Raw genomic sequence first — 22,437 nt, 5'->3', positions numbered from 1 at the left:
CCAGGTGATGGTAGTGGGACCCCACTTCTGCACTACCTGCTGGGGATTGTCACAAGCTGCAGATTTTTTTAAACACCTAAATACGCATTGACCCTAGCCTGACAAGGGTTGGCCTCTGTTCGTCCCAGTGGCTTGGCCGCCCGCCCACCGAGACAGGAATCTCAGCAGCAGCTCCATGCCGCTGGGAATACATCGTTCCTTTACCCAAGAGGTCAGACCGCGAGGAGCCAGCTCGTGCTGAGCCACCTCGTCTTGATTCAGGACGAACTGGCTCATGTCAGTGATGCACTCGGGTCAGGTTTGGAAATAGACCTTGGTCAGACTGTTCCGAGAGCGCTGTCCCGTCGCCCACCAGCTGCCTGTCCCCCCGGCGTGAGCATCAGGGACTCGGGGCGGGGAGGCGAGGGAATGGGGGTTTGGCTTGCTCCCCATTGCGCGAGCGGGGTACACCTGTGCAGCAGATGTTGACTGCGCTCACACGGGAGGCGGGAAGAGCCTCCCCACGGTCGTGTCTCGACGCTTTGTCTTCTGTTCTCCCTGCCCGCGCATCCTGTGTGGTGATGACTTACCGGTGTTTGTCTTGCTTCCTTACTTTAGGTTACGAAGCACACGTTTTCCCGTATTGTTGAAATATTCATAAGCAACGGTCTACGAGCTTGTAGTAATTTCACATGGTGGTTTTGTAATTTACTTACTCATTTCTCTCATTGTAGTAACATTCCTACTTTCTGATTTTTCACCCCTGTAAATAAAACACGGCATGTCTCGCATCCCCATTCCTTGTGTCCAGTTTGGGGTTGACTCCCAGAAGCAGACTTGCTGAGGTGAGGGATGCTGGCGTCCTCTGGCCTTCGTAGGTCTGTCCTTTCCAGACAGGCGGTGCTGGCAGCACGCCCAGAGCATCGTCCAGGGGCTGGCGCATCCGTGACGCGTGCCGTCCAGTGGTCGGGTTGTCATCCACATGGAGGATGCAGGCCAGCTCCTCAGGCCGCCTTGCTGGAAGGCCTGTGTACGTGACACGGCTCAGCCTCCGAGGGACGCACCTCTGGGGCTTTAGTCCAGCGAAGCTGCTGCACCCGGAACAGCATGTGAGTCCAGAATCTGAAAACGAGTCCTGAATAGGTTCGCTTTTGACACTGCACAGACTACTGTGTGTAGTCAGGAGCTTGGCCAGCACAGAGAGAGGGCCTGTACCCTTCCTGAAGGAGCGTCATCTTTCGGGGCGGGGTAGGCCACACCCAGTCATCTCAGGATGGGGGCCCACTCCACTGGAGAGGGCAACCGTGTGACTTCAGCCGGGGGTTTGAGTGTGGGGTCTGTCCAGCTCGAGGCTGAGATCCAACTCGTGGGCAGCCAGGCAGCCAACCAGGGCTCCGAGGTGGACACCAAGGCCCCCCCTGGTTGGCAGATCGTCATGCGTGCTGTCACATGTGGATGCCGGGAGGGGACATGGAAGCCCCCACCTTTGGTACTTTTCCTGGACTCTGCCCTGCGCATGTCTCTCTGAACTGGCCCCGATGTCTCTCTGTATTTCTCTCTAATAAACTGTGACCATGAGTGTAACAGCTTTCGCTGAGTTCTGACAGCCCTTCATGGTTCCGGGAACCTGCGGAACTTGCGCTTGGTGTCAGAGTTGGGGGCGTGCCCTCTCACCGCGCAGTCTGGCTACCTCTGAATAACAGAGAACCTGTGACGAGACATCAAAGGTCACCGTTTTCTGACGTGCTAGATCCCTGCACACATCAGCTGTCGTGCATCTGCTGGTCCTGGACAGTGGGCTTCAGCCTCGGAATGTGGCTCCCCTGGTGCGCCGCATTCTGTCCCCGAACCACCCCGTAGAGAGGGCAGGCGGTGCCTTCAGCAAGAGTCCTTACACAGTGGAAGGTGCAGTGTTATTGCTGAATTTTGTTGCTGGTGAGCTTGTGAATAATCTTATTCAAAACAGTTTTGGTGCATGAGTTCCTCCTCCCCAGATGCAGGACCCAAGCCACAAGCTTATGCGTCCCGGCTCCACGCCCACCCTCTGGCCCTGTTAAAGCCCCCTCCTCCCCATCATCCCCTAGTGCCATGTTCCTTCTGGGGCAGCAACCCAGGCGTCTGCACTGGCACTTGCAGGCTGAGAATGAGGACGCCGGTCCAAGGCCTCCCTGGACTGTTGGCTCGGATTTCGTAAATGCTTTCTCCTGCAGGTGCGCCCCGTGCTCACCTAGCTGCTGCAGGGGAGGCTCTGGTGCCGCCTCTTGAGGGGTGGGGGTGTTTGCTGTGCTGTGCTGTTCACGGACCCTTGCCTTCCTCTCCAGGGCGAGGGCAGGCCACCTGGCTCACCCAGCACATGCTCTCCTTTTGGAAGAGTGTGGGGTGCAGAAAGGGAGACAGTCCTGTTGTCCTTGTGCCAAGTGTTCACCTGGAGACCTTGCTGTCTTTTAAGTTGTGGGAATCCTTAGATGCCCAACACACACAGCCAGGAAAGACTGCTCTGGGGGCCCTTGGGGGGCTCTGCCGGTGGAGCCTCTGACTCTTGGTTTCCACTCAGGTCATGATCTCAGGGTCCTGGGATTGAGCCCCACACAGAGTCTGCTTGAGATTCTTTCTTTCCCTCTACCCTCATCCTCTCCCCCTCCCCACTCTCTCCCTCTGTCTAAAATAAGTAAAATCTAATTTAAAAAAAATTCTCTCCCTCTGCCCCCGCTCACACAAACCCTGCTTTCTAAGTCAGGCATGCCATGGCCACTCGTTTGACTGTGTTTGCAAAAGCCTTTCAGTTTAAACAAACTGGAGTCTTCCTCTTGACATACAATTTTTTGGGGGGGGGCTTCAAGAGTTCAGGCTATTTGAGCAATAATGCTGTTTTCAAGTATTTTACTGATCCCTCCTCTTTTTTTTTTCCTGTCCTATCACTACGCCTGCTTGAGGAAATAAGGATTTTTTATTCCTGAAGGAAAGGCATTTGGTGGAAGGAAGGAACACACATGCCGCCGTCACACGAGGAAGCTCGTGCTGCTCGGCGGTGCCCGTTACTGAGGCCGGCCGCTTTGAACGTCACTCGTGCAAAGATGGTGCCACCAAATGGGCTACTATGATGGAAACTAATAATCTGTCAACTCTTATAAATATCAGGAATCACACTTTAGTCTCTGAGCCAAATTGCTATGAACATTTTCCTTTTGGGAGAAAAAACAAGAGTTTCCTGTCAGATCTAATTAAACGTGTTACACGGCAGAGCCGGGGCCCCTGCACCACAGGCACAAGCACCCCTCTGGGCTCTGCCTGACTCGGTCTCCCTCTGGGTGTCGACTCGGCCCGCTCCCTCACTTCCTCCAGTGCTGGCCCATGCTGCAGTGTCACCTTCTCAGCGAGGCCCTCTCTCACCTCGGCCGGCTCGCGCCCTGAACCCTGCCCCTCCCACCCCGCGCTCTATGGGCTTTGTCTCCGTGCGTTACAGCTGTACTCGGTCACTGGCTTCTCATCTGTCCTCCTGGCAGACTGCGAGCCCTCCCCCCACAGCCCAGCGCTAGAACAGCACTTGGCCCTGGACTAGGCGCTCAGATACTTGATGAGTGAATGGAAGGTAGCTTGACCTCAGAGGACAAGCTCTCCTTCCCCAGCGGTTGGGTTGAAAGTGTACTTCTGCAGCCTGGAGCCACGGGGCCGGGATGGGACGTGGAATGGAAGAACATGGCCCGGGCTCCTCTGTAGCAGATGCCACAGGCTGCCCTTTGGGCCCGTCCACGGCCCATCTCTTGTATGAGGAAACCACAGGAGTGGTGTGTGGAGCCACTGGATCTGTTCCATACATCGGGGGTGCCCGAGGGGAGGGAGGTGAGGATGGAGCCTGCGCTCCCAAGAGGCGAGGCCGTTCTCCCAGCGTGGTGAGCCTGCCCTGCCTCTGCTCCGAGCTTTCTGTCTCCCTCGCCTCTCTTCTTCCCACCATCTCCTCTCTCCACCACTCTGCAGTAGCAGGAGTCTCTGGACAGTCACTAATGAACGCACACTGTGTCTCCTAGGATTCCCGGCCGGCTAAATGACCGGAGGACCCCTCTGGGAGAACTGAACTGGATCTTCACGGCAATCACAGACACCATCGCGTGGAATGTGCTCCCTCGGGGTGAGGCTGCCCGGCCGATCAGCTAGGGACAGGGGAGGGCTGCTGCTGCCTCGCAGTCAGGAGACGGTGGCTCTTGGAATGAGGAAGGAGAAATAGAATCAAGGTCTTGTCAGTGAGGAAAGCTGAGGGGGCCGGAGGAGGAGGCAAGAGCCTCTGGAGGTTTCCGTGAGTCACCGTGGGTCAAGCACCAGAACAGCGGTGGGCACTGAGCACCCGTGAGCTTTGCTCCAACATTAGCGTGCTATTTTCTAGGTGGACTCAGGACTCATTTTCTTCGTAAAAATTGGCATGATCTAGATTTTTTAAAACCAGATTTCTTAAAACCAGCTATTATAAGACTTGTTTGTATTGTTTCATAGTGACAGGCTGGGATTTGGTGTTTGTACTTACGCAAGTGAGTGTGTGTGTGTCTCACCAATGGGAAATGTGTCTGTTAGTGCCAACCTGCTTGTAAAACATTCTGATGGAGGTAAATTTGTGTATTTGGCTTTAAATGTTGGACATGAGTCACTGAAGATACCTTCTTCTGTTTTATCTGCCCTCAGATCTCTTCCAAAAGCTCTTCAGACAGGACCTGTTGGTGGCTAGTCTGTTTCGGAATTTTCTCCTGGCAGAAAGGATCATGCGGTCCTACAACTGCACCCCCGTCAGCAGCCCACGCCTGCCCCCCACTTACATGCACGCCATGTGGTAAGTGTCCAGCCACCGCACCCCACGGTGTGACTTTCTCTGAGTGGCTCGGTTTCTGTCCGTTTCTACGGTAGGACAAGCTTAATGGAATTATGGGAAGCAAAGTAGGAGGACAGGCCACTGACTTGGAGACCCAAGTGTCGTTAACAAGTAGGCAAAGTCCCACCTAAAGCTCTCTGCGAATGGGAAGTGCGAGTCTCCTGCACGGGGGCATGCGCCGTGGAGGGTCTTTGAAGCCAGAGCGGGACCAGCACCTCCAGCACCTCGGATCCTGTAACTTGGCGCGGGAGAGGCTCGCACAGAAGCTTCTGACTCTGCAGGGACCAGTACTGAGGGGAGAGACTGCTGGCGGGTTGCAAAGTGCGTCAGATTGCTCCGCCAGATTAAGACCGTTGGATTCGTGGACCAATTCATGGGTATGCTTATGTCACAGAATCACACGCACGTACACACACGCACACACGCGCACACAGCGCCCACGGGTGAGGTCTTAATGACCATTGAACATAGTTCCCCAAATGGGACTGTTGCTACTTACGCTGCTAGCAGTAGTAGTAACAAGGATACTACCGTGAGTTGTCTTTAATTCACATCTTGTATCAGAAGGCACTGGTTTCTCCCTGTTTCCTTGCTTTTGCACCATGAGCAGAGTTTGGGGCAGTACGAAAATGGGGTGCTAGCAAAGAAGTGAGTCTGAGTTGTGTCCGTCGTGGGAGAAGCCCTCATGCAGATATTTAAAAACAGCACTTCGCTCGTGGTGTATTTTCATGACCAGGCTTATTTCCGTTAGTGAGTTTTCTTTAATATGTGCACGACCACTTTCCCCTGACCCTGAAAACCCGGAGAACCGAGGCCGGGTTTGTGGACTCACTGCCCTCATCCACTGAAGGGAAATCAGGAAGGAGTATTCTGCATGAGGAGAGTTGGGGTGAGCTGTGCCAGCCCCAGTGGCGGACTGTACACAGAGAGTTAGAACATGCGTCGGCCGCACGCGCTCCTGGAGTTCACAGGGTAAAGCAGCGCCGCCGCGGGAGCACGGGCCGAGCAAGTCGCGGCGCGGCAAAGAGGTTGTGTGCGCACCGAATGGGGGCGCACAGCTCTGCTCCCGCTGCTCACGGGGCCAGAACCGGGAGGGTGTCCAAAGCCCTTCCTGGTACTTAAAGTGAATCACTAAAGTGAAGACCAACGTTTCTGGAAGATTGGATCCTCAAAACAGCCTTCTCCTTTAAGAAAAGTGATTTCTTAAATCCTGTGTCTTTCTTGTGAACCAGGCTTTTATAAAACATGTGTTATTTTTAAAAAGGGAAGAAATGGGGAGAAAACCACGTGGGGTCAGTGCTGTGTGTCGTCTTGGGAGGATACCTGGGTAAACCATAGGAAATGGGCACCACACCAGCTGCCCGGTGACACGCCTTCCAGACCACAGGGCTCCACGGGCCGAGCAGGTTCCTCGTGAGATGGAGACGGGAGTGGGCACGAGGCACCGACTGTCAGAGGAAAGTGGCTTACACCCTCCTGTCCCCTTCTGCGTGACAGGACAGACGGGGCCAGGGCAGCGAGCAGAGAAGACAGATGGGGCGGGAGCCAGGGCAGCCAGGGAAGGAGCCAGGTACAGACGGCAGCCTCCACTCGTCTTCCCAGACGCCTTTCCCCAGGATTGGCCTCTTAGAATGTTTCTGAACTCTGGAGTTTGTGTAAGAACTGCTTGAGGTCCAGAGTCTAGATGTGACAGCAGCACCTTGTGATCCCACCGTCACTGGTAAGGGTACCTTTTCTTACCGGCGCCAAAGGCTGCGAAGGTGGCCCTCTCTCATGCGAAGCTGACTCCTGTGAATCTCATAAAGCAAATCTGCAAGTGTATCTGTGTGCTGTGCACAGAAGCGTGAATGATCCAGCAATCCACAGAGGCCCAGCTGAACGTGGGGAGAGCCTCACAGTACTCTGAGGCTCGGGGAATGGCTAGCAGCCATCTGTATACACCCGGGCCGTCCTCCTTTCTTGGTCTGGCCTCCCTGAGCACTTCAGGGCCCCTGTGTGGCTAGAACGTACCCTGAAGACTGGGGTCTCGTCAGCTCACTCAGCCTTCATGGTCCCTGATCGTGCAGAGCGCCATCTGGCCTGCTGCCCTCCCTGCTCCCTGTCAGGTGGATTCCAGTTCTTGCAGGTTGGACTCGTACCGGAGCTGGCGCTTGGCACCAGGTGCTGTTGGAGAGTGCTCCCAGACCAGACCTGGGCACGGGAGGCAGCAGGGTTGGGCAGAGAGGAAGGTCAACCAGCCATACGGTCTCAGCAGCCCCGTTCAGTCAACCCTCGACTCTGTGCGGCTCTGAGGGTGGGGTGACCCTTCACAACAGTTCTTGTCATCCTGAGAGGACCAGGCCGCTGTGCTGGGCTCCCGCTATCTTATGGGCTTACTGTCACTCCAAGGGACCTTTCTGAGAGTTGGAAGCATGAAGTGGATTTGGGTCTCCTCGAGGCGTCCAACTTCCTGACTCCTGTCCAGCCTATTTCCTTGAAGCACATTTTCTTTCCTCAGCCAGAAAGGTGAGCCTCTTTCCAGTTGGTTCTGTGGAGCTTGTCACCAGACCCTCCAAGGTCCGTCACAGGGACCGCAGGACGGTCCAGCTCCCGCCAGCTGCTGGGAGTGAATTTTGTTCACATGAGCGTGTCCTTAGAAGTCAGACTGTGACAGTGCCATTTCAGTGCTCCCAAGCTGAGGACAAAGATTCCGCCCTGCTGCCTCATGATGGTCCCGTTGAAGGAGTCCCTCCAGCAGGAAAAGCAGGAGGGGATAGAAATACACCTCCACTCCCAACCCTCCCTCCTCCTTACTCTCCAGTCTGTTTCCATAATGTAGTTCGATGGACATTTTGGAGGAAAGATTTACGGTAAAAGTAAGCTCGGGGAGGAGAAGCGTAGGCACTCCTCGGCAGCTGCCGTAGACGTGAGGATGGGCCTGACTGTCTCGCGCCAGCAGTTCTGGGCCCCCTGGGGTGGCAGCGTGTGGACTGGCTGAGACTGATGGGCTTGGTTTTACTTTCATGGCCAAAGGAAGTTATGTGCTTTGGATTTTTTCTTTTTCTTTTTCTTTCTGAACCTGAACCTTAGGTATGTATCTTGTGTGCCATTCTGGCATTTCACATGAAAGCGAAGAAGCCATTTTGTCGGTTCTCCACCTGGTGGGAAGGGACAAGTGAGGTGTCGGTAGCTCCCACCGAACCCAGGCTTAGCACAGGAAGGGTGACTGAAAGCCAGAACCCTTGTGCCAAAATGAAAGGAAACACGGAAACCAGCCGACAAACTAAATTCATGTTATAAGAAAGCCCATTGGCTGTTTTTCCGACGGATGTGTTCTTCTATTTAGAAATAGAAATCCTGCAGTCTGAAGAAGAATCAAGGAATATATTCATTACCTGTTGCTGAACGACCATCTTCCCGCACATTGAGTGGCTTAAAGCACACACAGTTATGCAGTTTCTGTGGGGCGGGGGGCTGGTCTGCTGGGGGTCTCACCAGGCTGCAGGGACCCACAATCCCTGCCGTGTGGGGTCCCTCGTGTGCCTCGAGCCTCTTCAGCAAGCAAGGGCATGGCGGTCTTACACGGTGTGACATAGCATCAGGGACAGCGTCCCCTTTGCCAAATTCTGTTGGAAGTCAGTCCCAGGTCCGTCCAAGGGGCCGCCCGGGAGGCCACCGTCAGGGTCTGCACCACGAGCAGCGTCTTGCTAAAGGCAGACAGCTGGAAAGTCAGTGGGAACTGTGCACAGAAGGCCAGGCATGGGCAGCTGAGAGATGGTGAGCCGTGGTCTTCACTGAGACAGAGGTATAGGCAAGTCACAGCAAGTGATCCGAAGGTGCTGACTATAAAAATAAGCACAGCAGTGACTTATTTATTAAGGACCTCCTGCGGTTCATGTGTCATACGTGCTTTCCGTGGACTGAGTCGTTCCCCTCGTGACAGGTGTTGTTGCCAACAGCCCCATTTTGCAGGTGAGCACATGAGGTGCAGGGAGGTGAGTGAGTGGCCACACGGCAGGGCCCGGCCACAGCGGGGCGGTGCAGCCCCAGACGGCGGTGCTGGACTCGTCAGTACCTATGTGCGTGTACGCAGGCCTCTCGATGTGTGAGAGGGGACACGCATAGACACCAGGTTGCAGCATCTCTGTCACCTGTCAGGAAGCTCGTGTGGTGTCTGGGAACACGTCTGATCAGACACCATGATGGAGGAGTGGCCCTGCGCCGGGCTGGGTGACACAGGGTGGCATGGATTCCACTGGAAGGACCTTGCCGCCCAGATCCGTTCTGTTCCGTTGCATCCCCTCCCGTGCCAGCGTTCAGCCAGCCTCACCTGCAGGGACAGAGCCCTGGGTCTCCCTTCAGCTGGACGTGGAAATGGCCGGACATTAGCAACCACTCTGGAATCTGGTTTATCTTGCCGTGTCCTCCCCGTGAATGCCGTGGAACCACCCTACCCTGCACCTCTGTCCTCCGCCGTGGCCTTGCCGGCCTCAGGCTCCCTGATCCCTGTCCCTGCCTGCGCCATCCACTTTGCATCCTCCTGTCCCAGCTCAGGAGGGAACGTGAGACATTCTGAAAGATTTTGACACATAAAGCCATTTGTCAGAATTTTAGCTGTAAAAGGGAGAAATGGGACTACCCCTGGTATCTAACAGAGCAGGTGTGTAATTGAGATGCGTGCACTTGCAAGAGTATAAGCAATCTTAAAATTATATTTGTGAAGATTATTTACTGCTAGGCAAATGTGTTATGTGTCAAGAGCCGACCCAAGCTGCGGCAACAACAGAATCCCATCTATCCTATGATACGTGTTACGTGCTGAGAGGCAGAACAGAGCGGTGACCCGGGGCGAGTGGCGTGGGCGGCTGGGCCGTGGAGCTGAGGGCAGGCTCTCCATTTTAAAAGTCGGCAGATACTGCTTTTGTAATTTAAAGTCTGCATGTAGATTTCTTTTAAGCTTTTGAGACACCAAAAGCTATTTTTTTAATGATTGAGTCATTATGATTAAGGCATTATTTGTCAAAATACAAAACTGGAGACAGAAGAAATTGTTGAGTACTTCTTTGCACAAAACATTTGTGACTAGTAGAATCCTGTAAGGTTTGGTGCCGGGATTTGGTCTCACTTGGTACGTTTCAAATGTTGTGACAAGAGCTCATTAAAATTCCAAGTTGGAAATTATTCACACACATTAGACTCAGTCCCGAATTTGTACAGCAAATAGGACTGTCCTTGAAACAGCCCGTTGTGGGGATACCTTGCACCCCTGCCAAGCACAGGGCACTGGGTGGGCCTTATAAAGGTTATAAGAAACCATTCTAGAGAAGTGTAAAATAATGCCAACTGTGTATTGACTGTCAGGTCCCGGGGACCCAGCCTGGGAGAGCCCAGCACAGCCCCTGTCGTCGTGGACCTGGAACGCAGCTGAGGGGCACTCGTAAAGAAAAGCCTTTCTGTGAGGGCACAGGCCCTGGTCAGAAAGAGGCTCGGGCCTCCTTGGCTCTGTGCGGTCAGCAGATCCCGAGAGGCTCCCAGCACCAGGGCAAGACCGCTTCCCGACAAAGCTGCGGGCCCGCTCGCACCGGCCCTGCCTGGGAGCTCTGAGTCCTGAGTCACCTCCCTGTACCTGTAAACGTCCTGGCGTGGTCGAGCGGCCTGTGTCCGGCGTGAGTGTGGCTGTCCTGTCTGAGCCCGAGGTGGCAGAGGCGGGCAAAGCCCCACGGTGCGCCGGGTCTAGGTGTGGAGACACCTAAACATCAAAAATGAGGTCTCGCCACGAGGGGTTTGAAGCCTGGAGAAGGGGGTTGTACACAGCGCGTTCGCTACAAGGAAAGAGCGCCCACGGCTCACAGAACCAGGAGGACCTGCAGAGGGTGTGGTTCTGGGCCACATCCTGCCGGCGAGAGGAGGGGTGTGGTCAGAGAGCCGAGAAGTGGAACCCCCTGGAGCAGGGGGCAGGGCTATGGCTGTGGGCAGAGCTGCAGACAAGGGGCCTCGTGCTTGGGCGAGCAGAGTGGGCCGGGAGCCAGGGACCCCAGCTGGTAATGCGGAAGGCACCGAGTCGGAAGCGGCTGGGTTTGAGTAGCATGTCGTGCTGGGGTCCCGGCAGTGGCAGTGTGGCTTGATGTGAGGAACCGGATTTCGGAGTGTTTTATCTGCTGAGATGGACAGGGCTTGGTGACCAATTACATCCAGGGTATGAAGGACAGGCTGGACAGTGGGACCTCTCCAGGGCTCTGCCTGGAAAGCTGAGTCGGGGGTGCTGCCCGTGACCAGCCCCGAGGGCAGGTGCATGGGCTGCAGGAGGGGCCGGAGTGAGCTCCCCGGTGAGCCTGCCAGGCGCGCATCCAGCAGACCCCAGAAGTGTGGAGGTTCAGGGCAGCTGACGGACGTGTTGATGACAGTGTGAATGGTTGCTGTTGATTGAGCACCTACGAAGAGCTTAGCTGCATTATCTTACTACTCCTCGACAGCCTGGTGACATTCTCAGCTCAGCTCAGTGTGCGTGGGAACAGGCTTGGTCAGCAGGTGTGGTGTGTCTGGAACCACTGTCCCTTCCTGCCCAAGAGGGAAGACTTGGCGTCTCCGAAGCGGGGGCTCCTCTGCACGTGCATGTGGTGGGATGAGAAGCCACAGCGCGGGCGGTGCAGGACAGGGGACTGTGGGTGAGTGACCCGTCGGGCCGTGTCGAGAGAGGGAACGTGGCTTTCCCAGGTTCGTGTCAGGCCCTTGCACAGGGCCCCTCGCACCAGCAGCACACATAGACTCTGGGTCGAATGGGCCGGCCCTGGCACTGCGTGGGGTCCTGGTGTGGCAGCCGCCACCTGTGGGAGGAGACCACCGTCAGGGGCGTGGACCATAAAAGGATGGCTTTTCAGGAAATGTGCAGCAGGGCACAGAGTGGCCCCACACCCGAAAGTGCATTCTCTGTTTGGGCAGAATTCGGGAGCAGTGAGCCTTGAAGGGTTTCAGGCAGCAGGAGTCTCCTTGTGCCCCGTCTGCTCTGGTGGCGGACCCTGCAGGGTGTCTGTCAGTCCTGCGGGAGCACAGATGAGGGGTTGGCGAGGGGTGAGGAGGGCCGGGAGGGCCCATTGGTCAGGCCAGGCGTCGACAGCAGGCCTGCATCGTTGGCACTCAGTTCCAGTGCTGCTCCTGATGGCAGTTTGAGCCCACAGTAGATTTTTAAAGAGTAGCCATAAATTCATGTATTCACTTACAACTTTCCTATTTTAAAATGTAGATAGCCAGGGGCGCCTGCGTGGCTCAGTTAAGTGTCCAGCTCTTGATGTCAGCTCAGGTCATGATCTCAGGGTCGTGAGATCGAGCCCCATGGTGGGCTCTGTGTTCAGCGGGGAGTGTGCTTGGGATTTTCTGTCCCTCTCCCCTGCCCCCTGCACATGTGCGTTCTCTATCTCAGATAAGTAAGTAAATCTAAATACATACTTACTTACACACATGTGTTAATAGTCAATACAGTACTTTCAAAAAACTTTTTGAGGGCCAAACCAAACCCTTGGGGGGCCCATTACAGCCTGCTAGGGACTCTGCAGGAGACCGTAACCATGGATGCCCTTGGGGTGGAAGTGGAATTCAGTGCCTCGGTGCCCCCTGGGCCCTTGGAGCCTGGTAGCCATGCAGCGGGGAGGCGTCCACGGTGGTGCTGCCCACCCACGTCTTGGCACGGTGGCCTGGGCTCTCCTTCCGTGAGCCTGTCCTGCTTCACTGCGCTTCCAAGGGTCCTCTCCAGTTGGGATCTTTTTTTGAAAGGCTTGATGTCATGGCTTCCTATCCCAATATGCTGAGAAATGCCATGTAAGTAAAACTACAGGGTTCTCTTACAGAAATCAGTGGTGATGAGATTTCCATGGAGGAAAATCATGTGCATGTAACACACGTTTTCTCCGGATAGGACTTTCCTAACGACAGTGCCAGCATGAGTCTGTGGCCAAAGAGTAAACATTAGTCAATCCCACTAAATATCGAAAATTATACCATTAACCGACTTTGGTCAGGAGTTGAATGTGAAATCAGGTTTTAGGTTTCAAGAAGGAGATAGATGCTCGTAGGAACATAATGAAGCAGTCATGGCCAGAAACGTCGTCTGGTTGATCCATTGTCTTCCGTGTCGCTGTGGCAGCGCAGGCCCTCCCGGCCCAGCCTCTGCGCTGAGGCAGCCCCGTGGTCCCAGCTCCTAGACGAGGAGCCGGCCTGCTGCGGGACCTGCCACGCTGGCACTCCTACGGCCGCTCCCTCCCGTTGCTGCCACCAAAGCATGTGGACACGGGGGTTTCCAGCCAGGGCAAGCTTCTTGAGCATACAGAGAATTCAGGGGGATTCATTCGGTGGTAAACAGACCCCACCACCACCCACATTACGAGTGATCCCAGTTTTTAAAATGCTTTTCCCATGATCTCTGTCAAAAGTGACTGAAGTCCTAGTCACCTTGCATTGACCGGCTTTAATGTCCACCTGTGACTTCCCCTAGGGGTTCACCTTGGACGAGCTTGCTCTCCGTTCACACCCAGGGGCGACTAGGAGACCCACGTAAACGGTCTTTGCTTCCCAGGGGAGTGTCTGTGGTGACACAGTCCTGGTCCCATACACACTCGCCCACACACGAAGAAAACAGACAAGCATAAAGGTCGGAGGAGAGCATGAAGGGCATGCTTGCATGTTGCCACTCTCCTTCCAGGGTTTGGGGGAAGGGTTTATTTGCACTTGCATTTCCTAGACATTGGGTGTCAGCCCCGTTTGGCTGTGGTTCCTGCGTTTGCTGAGATGGTTTCCAAGTAGGTGCTCACAGAGGCACAGCCGTGCTTCCCAGCCTGTCCTGGTGCCCCAGCTGGGTTTAGCAGGAAGGCTTCGAGTGCAGCCGCACAGCCGTGTTGTACATCTGTGGAGGAGAGAGCCACCTGAGATGGTGGTCATCTTTATTTCTTCATAAAATCAAAGTCAGAGGTCAGAAAAACTGGGTATAAATACCGGGTCAGGCAATGATGTGGGGCCTGCAGCCTCACCCCTGCTGATACACTGATTCGGCTCCAGTGGGAAGCCGCCTCCCCTTCCCCTGCCGGTGGATAGAGGTAGTGGTTGAAATACAGGTTAGTTGGTAATGCAGAATCCAGTGGCTTCCCGAAGGAGAGTCTGTTTCTCTTTCCATGTAGCCTGACGTGAGCCGCCAGGACCCGGGCTCCGGCCGCCCCGCAGCGGCTGGCCGCTCGGGCCCCACTCGTTTCTGCTGTTGCCCGTGGCTGTCTCATACACCTCACCCAGGGAGGCTGGGAACGTGGCAGTTCCCGGGTGGCAGGTGTCCATCTCACATTCCTGTCCACACACCAAGTGGGGGAACAGGCGGTGGGATCCGGTGCAGACACCGAGAAGGTCGTGCTCAGCCGCGCTCAGGTTCTGCTGAGGCGACTGGGTGCTCGCTGCTTGCGTGGGCTCGCGGCAGACCTGGTTTGGTGACAAAACACATGAAAACAGTCCCCCTTGCTCTTTCTCCCCCTGCTTGTAAATAGGCCAGAGCTTGTGCATCCCCAGGGAGCCCACAGCCAGTGTTGTGGGAGAGAGCACCTGGAATAAAGAACATGCCGTCTCGTTACTACAGCCCTTGGGTGGTGATGGAGAGGTTGAATTCTGAGCAGGGGGAGGAAGGGAACAAAGCCGAACAGAAATTGAGGTTAAAACACAAAGTAATCTGCATTTGCACTTTGCTCCAGGCGGGGCACTAATGACAAAACGTTCGGCCGGCTCCTGTTTAATGTTTGATGTGAAGCCATCAGGGACTCGTTCTCCTTCATTTTCGATTTCTGCAGGTCCTGAAACCTCGCCTCTCTCCACAGTAATGACCTGTGCTTTCTGTTCCCGTCGAGGGCGCCTCTCCCGCTGAGCGATCGCTGCAGATGGAGGCCGCGCGCTCTTGGAAGGCTCTCCTCCCAGCCCACTCCTTGGGCAGCTGCCATCAGAGGCCCGTTTCCTGAAAACCCGAGCTCTTGCCTGCGTGGCACGTTTTCCAGGCAGTGACTCATCGAGCAGCCCACCGCGCGGGGAGCCTCTGCTCCACACCGCCAGGATCGGATCAGCTGGTCAGGCTGTCACCGCGCCCCCTCCCGCTGCAGTGCGGCCCCTTCGCGGGCTGTGGGAAGTGCGAACGCAGACACCCTCCCAGGTTGGCGCTTGCCTGGGTGCCAGAGCACACCGAGCCCAGCAGCCCACCGCCAGGGCCTCAGACTTCCCAGAACTCACGTTCCCACTCTCCCTGAGTGAGAACCCGAATTAAGACTCCCAAGTTCATTTTGATCTTACCCTAGAAAATGCAGCCAGTTTTAGCCAACTGATACGACGCTGGCAGAGAGCAGCACTCTTGTGCTGCTGGGCTTTCGTGGGAGCTCAGGTCCCCTGAGTGGTCCTTTCCCCTCGTAAGCACCAATAGCCCAAGGCCTGGAGAGGTCAGCGGCCTGCTGCAGCTCCACGCGTGCCGGTCAGCACGCTTGCCCGTCAGGTTTCCGTAGGTCTTAGATGTTCTCCCGAGTGCTGGCATCTTCAGCACCGTGGGCCCAGTCCCTTTTCTCTCTCACTCAGACAGCTGTGTCCCTCTGCCCATGGCCCTGAGCAGCTTCTCTTCCTTGCTCCCAGCAAGCTCGGCAGCTCCCCTGGTCCAGGGATCCCTGCCATGTTCACAGCCCCCAGAGTCCCTGTGCACAAAGGAAACACCCTGGGCTGCTTGAGGACTCAGCCCCGGAGGGAAGCCCTTGCCTTCCGGCGCTGTCAGGCCAGCCGGTGCTGACTCGGAGCACACTATCGGAAGGAGTGTTGCCCCGCCGGCCCTGATGGGGCTCTATGGGGCTTTCAGGCTTTGGAGGGTCTGTGCGGGCTTCAGGAGACCACCTGATGGCCTCTCCCAGTGCAGCCTGGTTTCCCCAGTACTCTGTGCAGAGCACCCAGCCAGGACCATGGACAGCTGCCGGGGCGGGGGCGGGGGGGGGGGGGGCGCCGTGTCACAGTAGGCTTCTCGCCTCCTGATCTTGATGAGCTGGGGGCTGAGAGGGTGTGGCCCTGGCTCTGCTGTGGGCTTGGTTCCCGGGTGTGCCCGTAGCAGCTGTAGCTGACTCCTGGGGCCCAGAGCCAGGCTTCACGGCCAGCGCCCTGGATGCCCCCAGCGCCCACCTCACACCTTCCCCTGCCCCCACCTTGTACACACTTTCTTCCAACTCCAAGTTCAAAGTTTTTATTTGACTAAAGTCAAGGAATTTTTATAGAGTTTAATTGCAGTAATTGACTCTGCTTCTAACAAAGAGCAGATATCTCCCTCAGCGCGGCTGAAGAACCATTTCGCCTGCAGCCTGGGCACTTATCGAGCATATGGGAACTATTTATTGCCTGTTCTTTGAGGCACTTTTGATTACGCGCTGATTGCCTCTTAATTAGATTGGCGGGGGAAGGGCACGCTTGTTCAGAGGGGCTGGTTTGGAAAGCTGGACTATATTCCATGTATTTCCATAACGATGGAGGGCCTGCTAGGCTTTTGTTTGTCTTACACGTTTCCTGTGTTTCTGGCTGTTTACATTTTTCCTTCCCGGTGTGGTCGTCTCTGGGGACGTGGAGAAACAGGGCCGTGAGTCTCATAAACAGCAGGTGGAATCCCGCCTCTCAGGAACTTCCCTGGGAAGAGAGGTGGCCACACTGAAAACCTGATCCGTGTGCTGATTCCCACTTTGTCTCCATGAGGAAGGGAAGGGGCAGAGCAGGGGCGCAGGAACCCCTGTGTCCCCGGCATCCACGCGTCCATCTGTGTCTGTAGAGAAAGGGAGGTGATTCTCTACGTCAGTTTAGAACCAACAGCGAATGCTGTGAGCGTCCCTCGCCCGTCGGTGCCCCCGCCAGCGCGCCTGCTACCCACGTCTCCCAAGGACCCTGCGAGCAGGCACGATCGTTACTCCTTACAGACGGGGAAACAGACTCTGGGGAGCTGGAGCCACGTGCGCTGGACCCTGGAGCCAGGCTGGCGGGGCGCTCACCATTTTGTACATGTTTTGAGCCAGGTCCTGATGCCTTGAGAAGTCGGTGGAAGGTGGCCAGGGTCACACATGGGAGAGACTTGCTGTCCCCTCCAACAGGCACCGCCTGCCTTGTCCCCGAGTGGCTCACGTTGGCACAGGCCCAGACTCCTGTGTTGGGCAGGGTGGTGGCGCAAGGCCAGTCCTGACTCTGGGCGGGACAGGGGACCCACAGACGGACCCACCTTCTGGTGCCACAGTGGCCGTTTCTGATGAAGCCCCGTGGGGCATTTGTGTACCCATGCCACGGCTGCTCTGTGGGCGTGGACAGGCTATCGTGATCAAGTGCGGGGCTGAAGCTACAGTGGGAAGTGAGGCGAGTCCCTTTACTGTTCCCAGGCTCTTCTCGTCTGATTTCGAAGAGAACCGATGTTAACAAACAAAATGGTTCTGGCGGGCTGTCAGATGTCTTCCTGATTCTCCTGAGGATCCGCGGCCATGGCTCTGCCCAGACATGGCCAGGGCCCCTCCCGGAGAAGCGGTCAGTAAGGCCTGTGGGTGTCCCTCTGTTCTCTCCGCAGGCAAGCCTGGGACCTTGCAGTCGACATTTGCCTCTCTCAGCTGCCCACCATCATCGAGGAAGGCACCGCATTTCGGGTAAGTCCCGCGAAGTGTATCTGCGTGGTCCATCGGGGGGCTCCGTCCCTGGGCACGTGGTCTGCAGAGCCCCCAGCGCAGGTGTGGCGCCCGGAGCGCTGGGTTGTCAGATTTCTTTCGCCCGCCTGGGAGAAGGTGCCGTTAGCGGAAGTTTGAAAGATTGTATCAACCAGGGGTTAAAGATTTTGAAACAGCGAGCTCTCAAGAAATGTCTTCTCTTAGAATGATGTTCTTGTCAATCTGCTTTTCTTAATGCATGCTCCCTGACCCCGTGTTCTAGGCTCTGCCTTTTAACCAGAATGGATTATGGTTTCCCTGAGACTCCTGACTGGAACCTGAGGGTGTAAAGCTCAGCCCTGAGGGAACATCTGGTCCCCAGGCCGCCCAGGGGACTGACTCACCAGGGGTCGCACAGCCCCTTGTCTGCTGCACGGCCTCCGGGTTTTCATTCAGGATTCATGTATCGAGTCTGAGTGTGTGTGCACCAGACCCAGCCCCTCCCTGGAGAGCCCTGAGGAGGGAGGAGGGTCACTCATGTCTGTGCACATGTGCCCTCTGACCCTCAAGGATCAGGGAACCTTCCAGGTCTGGGAGAGCCGGGGCAGCAGAGCAAAGTGGGTGGTCGAGGCCATGAAGGGTGGAGCTGGAGGGTCAGAGCCACTGGCCTTCCCTACCCACACCTTCGTCTCTGACCCCACCCAAGACTACAGTGGCACGCTCGCTCCCCTGTGTCCTAGTTTCCTCTTCTACAGGGGAATCAGGGTGGTATGCAGTTGAAGGGGCACAGGAAGACTGAAGGAGTTCATACAGGCTGAGTGCTCAGGTCAGGCATGGGGCGTGTGGGGTACCTGTACGCATGTGCACGTGTGAAGTGTGTGCGTACTTCACACCAGTGTGGGATGTCTGTGTACGTGTGTGCTCGTGTGGGTGCACGTGTGTGCGTGCATATCTGTGTGGTGTGTGTGTGTCCCCGTAACTCCTCAGATGAACTCAATGCCCCTGGTGGGGGTGATGAGCTAAGAGGCCTCCCTCTCTTTTTTATCTCCTATTTCCTCCTCCTTTGTTACTTGACGTTTTTCACATTTTATTATGAAAACTTGCAAACCTACAGCGCCGTTGAGAGGATTGTACAGTGAGCACCTGTGTGCCCACCGCTCAGTCCTGCCACCAGCATCGGCCGCGCTTGCTGGAGCGTATCCATTCCTCTCTCCAGCTGCCTTTTTTTTTTAACACACTCACAAGTTACATCACAGACTGCCTTGCATTTTAAACCCTGAAGAGGAGGCTGGCAGAGCCTTCCCTCGGCTCTCACCAGTGTGCTTGGTGTCAGCCGAGGGTCCCCTTCCCATTGGACCCAAGCTCTGGGCAGGGACCGGGCTCGAGCATAGTCACAGGACTCCGTGGGGACAGCCCTGGCCTCCCCTCCACCGCAGCTGGGTAGCCCTCCCCAGTGCCTCAGCTCGCCAGAGGAGGCCAGGGCCACAAGCACGTGTTCGGAAACCCTAATACGCTTTCGGCTTTTTGTATGGTGTATGGTTTTACTTTATACCCTTAGGGGATCAGAACTATATACTTGCGTGTAAGATAACACAGTGTCTGTATCATTACCCTTCTGCTTCAGTGCCAGGTATGTTTCCAAGGATCTCAATACCTCATTTCTAATCTGCTGGAATCCGTATTCTGCATGTGGGAATCATTTCCCCAAATTGTGGCAGGGAGGGGTAACCAATGTAGACCACATGCTGGCTTTTTTATTTTGTTTTCACTTCTTTGGGAGCAGAACGTACGTAGAGAAAATTGCACGCCATGAATGTGTGGCTTGAGGAGTTTTTATGAGATGAACCCACTCGAGCGACCAGGACCCGAATCAAGCGGCTACACGTTAGAAGCCCACAGAAGCCCCTTCCTGCTCCCTTCTCTCTGCTTTCCCCAAGGGCCACTACTTTCTTGCCCGGTTTTGTGCACTTGGATACACAGAATCCTGCAGGAGGTAGCCTTTGTGTCTGACTGCTTTCACCCAGCATTACGTCTGCTCCCGTGGGCGCAGCTCTTATCCCAGTGTGGGGTTCTCCAGAGCTCACGTGCCCCTCCCCTGGCCAGTAGCATTTTGAGTTTCCAGGTTGCAGTCCCCACAAACAGTACCGGCCAGGCCCAGGCCAAGTCATTGGAGCCTGAGGCCAAGGAGAAATCAGTAATTCTGAGGCTGTCTTTACTTAAATTTTGATATTTTGTTCATTATGGATTTTTGCTTTATTTTTTTAATATTGCATTAAAGTATTTTTAAATCTCACTTACTGGGTTTTTTTGGTGCCCCCTTAAATTTTGTTCCTGGGGTGTATGCCCCCCTTGCTGCAGCCTGGCCCCAGCCTAGCGTGGGTGCTGCTAATTTCTTACTTGCCTTTGGTGCACCTATGTCAGGGGTGCACCCTGGGAGTGAAGTTTCTGGTCACCAGGCAGGCACGTGGTCAGTGTTAGTAGAAGCTGCCAGGCAGTTTGCCAAAGTGACCGAATCAGTGTTCACTCCTACCCACAGCGCACGAGTGTTTTAGTCGCCCGGTATCCTCATTCCTACTTGGTATGTTCTACCCTTTTCCCCCTTATTTGGCTATTCTGGTTCAGTGTGAAGAGGCATTTCACTGAGATTTTACCTTATATCTTCCTGGTGGTCAATAGTGTTGAGCACTGTTTTGTATTCTCATTGGCCATTTGCATATCCTCTTTTGTGAGCTGCCTGATCAAGTCTTTTGATTTTTCTTTTATGTTATGTGTTTCCTATTGATTTGTAGTGATTGTATATATCTTCTGAATACAATCCTTTGTCACTCATTGTGATTTTTTTTTTTTTTACTCTGGACTTTATTTTCACTTTTTCAGTGTTTTTTTTTTTCCTTGAACAGAAGTTTCTTGTTTTAACATAATCCAGTTTGCCAGTTTTTTTTCTCATACTTAAGACTTTTGGTACCCTGTTAAGATGAACATCCCTGAGAAGGTGTTCTCCTCTTTTTCTTCTGAAAGCTGGATTGTTTTACTTTTACCCTTAGACCTGCAGCCCATCTGGGATTTACTCATATGGACAGTGTCGGTAGGGCCCAAGATACGCTCTTCCACACGTAGATGTTCAGTTCATCCAGTGCTATTTACATCGAATCAGGCGACCATCTTGGTGGGGCTGCTTCTGGGTTCTGTGCTCTGCCCCGTGGGTCACTTTGTCCTCGCACAGGTACTGAGCACGCTTGATTATGAAAGCACTTTTGATAGGAATTACACAGCTCCGTAGGTGGACTTGGGGGCGTCTCTACAATGTTGAGTCTTCCCGTCCGTCAACATGACTGCAAATGGTATCTTCGTAAATGCCATTTACTGTTTTCTTTGTATACGTAGGGCTTATAGGTGATTTGTGCAGCAGCTTTACTAAATTCACTACTTTGTTCTAATAATTTTCCTATAAATTACTGGCTTCATCTTAAAACCTCACTGTCAGATACCCCAGAACAAAGCCCAGCATGTATGTCACTCTTCCAAAGTCAGTAGTTGGGAAGACAGATTTTAGTCAACAATGGAAAGGAGCCTGATGAGAACCGGCATTTGCTGATATAGGAGGGGGAGGAGCATTGCACGCAGTGGGAAACGTGGATAATGGACTTTCTTGAGGGGCTTAAAGAGAGCCCTTCTGCAGACTGAGCTCTGACAGGGGGGCTGGAATCCGAACGCTCCTGGCCACTGCGGTTTTCTTTTGTCTCCTCTAAGTGGTGAGGTCGTCCTGAGGAGCGAGTAGGTCACTGCATGGTCAGGACGGCACCAGCCAGTGTAGGTATATGTGGGCCAGGGGTGACAAGCAGGAAGAAGAGGAAGGGTGTTGAGATTAACCACTTCCTTTCTCACAACAACAACAGCAAAAGGCTTTCTGGGTCCCCCAGTGGTCAAGCATGGCTCTTTGTGCCCATCTGCCCCTCCCGCTTTCTGTCCTTTCCCCTTGCACCTGTTTGCAGGCCCCTGGGCCATCTGACCCATGGGCTGACCGCAGAGCAGCCCGCCTGGCCTCAGAATTGTCCTGGGAGGTCCTAGACATGCAGCCCCATGACTCAGAGCCTCCGCCCAGGCCTGTGTGAGCTGTCCTCCAGAACACCCCTCCTGAGCTCCTATTTCCCCGAAATCTGCACAGCAGCTCTGACGAGATGGAGGTAGTCTTGGAGGTCTGGCCCAAAACCCCGGCTCTGTGTCATTGTTAGATGCACATGGGGCAGCTCTCAGGGTGTTCTGTGGAGCGTTATCTAAAACGCTGAGCCCCGCCTGTGCTGGGAGGCTGCCCCGTCTGTCCGCTTCCCCACACTGTAGGGAGCACGGCAAGCCTCACTGCGTGTTTTGATGGCAGAGGCTTTCCCTTTGACAGTTTTGGGTGAAGAGGTGAGGAATGCTTGTCCTCCTTTCTGCGTGGAACGGTTTTTCCAGCAATTAGCAACATGCGAACGTCCATAATTCAAAAACTAACTTGGAAGGAAGGGAAAAGAGCTGGAATGACGTGAATTACCTGAGCTGCCCTCGGGGACCAGAGGTCTCCCATGTGTGGGGAGGGAGAGCTTAACGAGGCTGCTGTTTTTAATCAATCAATGAATAGTTCACACTTAGAAACAGGAAAGACAGTCTGGGGCTCCATCCCAATTCACAAGTTGTCCTCCAGATTTGGTTCACGTGGTGCAAGCTGACTTAGCAGGAACACGGATTCCTGGGTGGCATGTGTTCTCTGCTGGCTTCTCACGTGACAGACTTTTCTAAGGGAGCACTGTGGCTCTGACCACCAGGGTCCTCCACGGACATGTGTCCACACAGGTTCACACTCACCAGAACCCGGGGCCACAGCCACATTTCCACTTTCCCGCTCCCCTTCCTTACACACAGACACACCTCTGAAATGCAGCCCACTCTCCCCCTTGGAGAAAACAGAGAAGATGGGGCAGGGAGGATGGGGATGGG

The 22,437-nt window shown here is 54.8% G+C and overlaps 1 protein-coding gene across 6 annotated transcripts in view; it reads left to right on the top strand.

The window, feature by feature from the left end:
* RPTOR (regulatory associated protein of MTOR complex 1) overlaps positions 1-22,437 on the top strand; it is a 329,837-nt gene that overhangs the window by 216,481 nt on the left and 90,919 nt on the right. For all 6 annotated transcript variants that reach the window (XM_026483938.4, XM_057317686.1, XM_048227109.2 and 3 more), the window contains 3 exons: positions 4,005-4,105; positions 4,651-4,795; positions 17,391-17,466. In XM_026483938.4, the coding sequence (XP_026339723.2) occupies positions 4,005-4,105; positions 4,651-4,795; positions 17,391-17,466 (322 nt within the window). The remainder of the gene's footprint in view (positions 1-4,004; positions 4,106-4,650; positions 4,796-17,390; positions 17,467-22,437) is intronic.

The sequence above is a fragment of the Ursus arctos genome, unplaced genomic scaffold, assembly GCF_023065955.2.
Source record: "Ursus arctos isolate Adak ecotype North America unplaced genomic scaffold, UrsArc2.0 scaffold_24, whole genome shotgun sequence".
In the NCBI taxonomy this organism is placed as follows: Eukaryota; Metazoa; Chordata; class Mammalia; order Carnivora; family Ursidae; genus Ursus; species Ursus arctos.
Note: the sequence above shows the minus strand (reverse complement) of the source record. Positions and strands in the feature narration are given on the sequence as shown.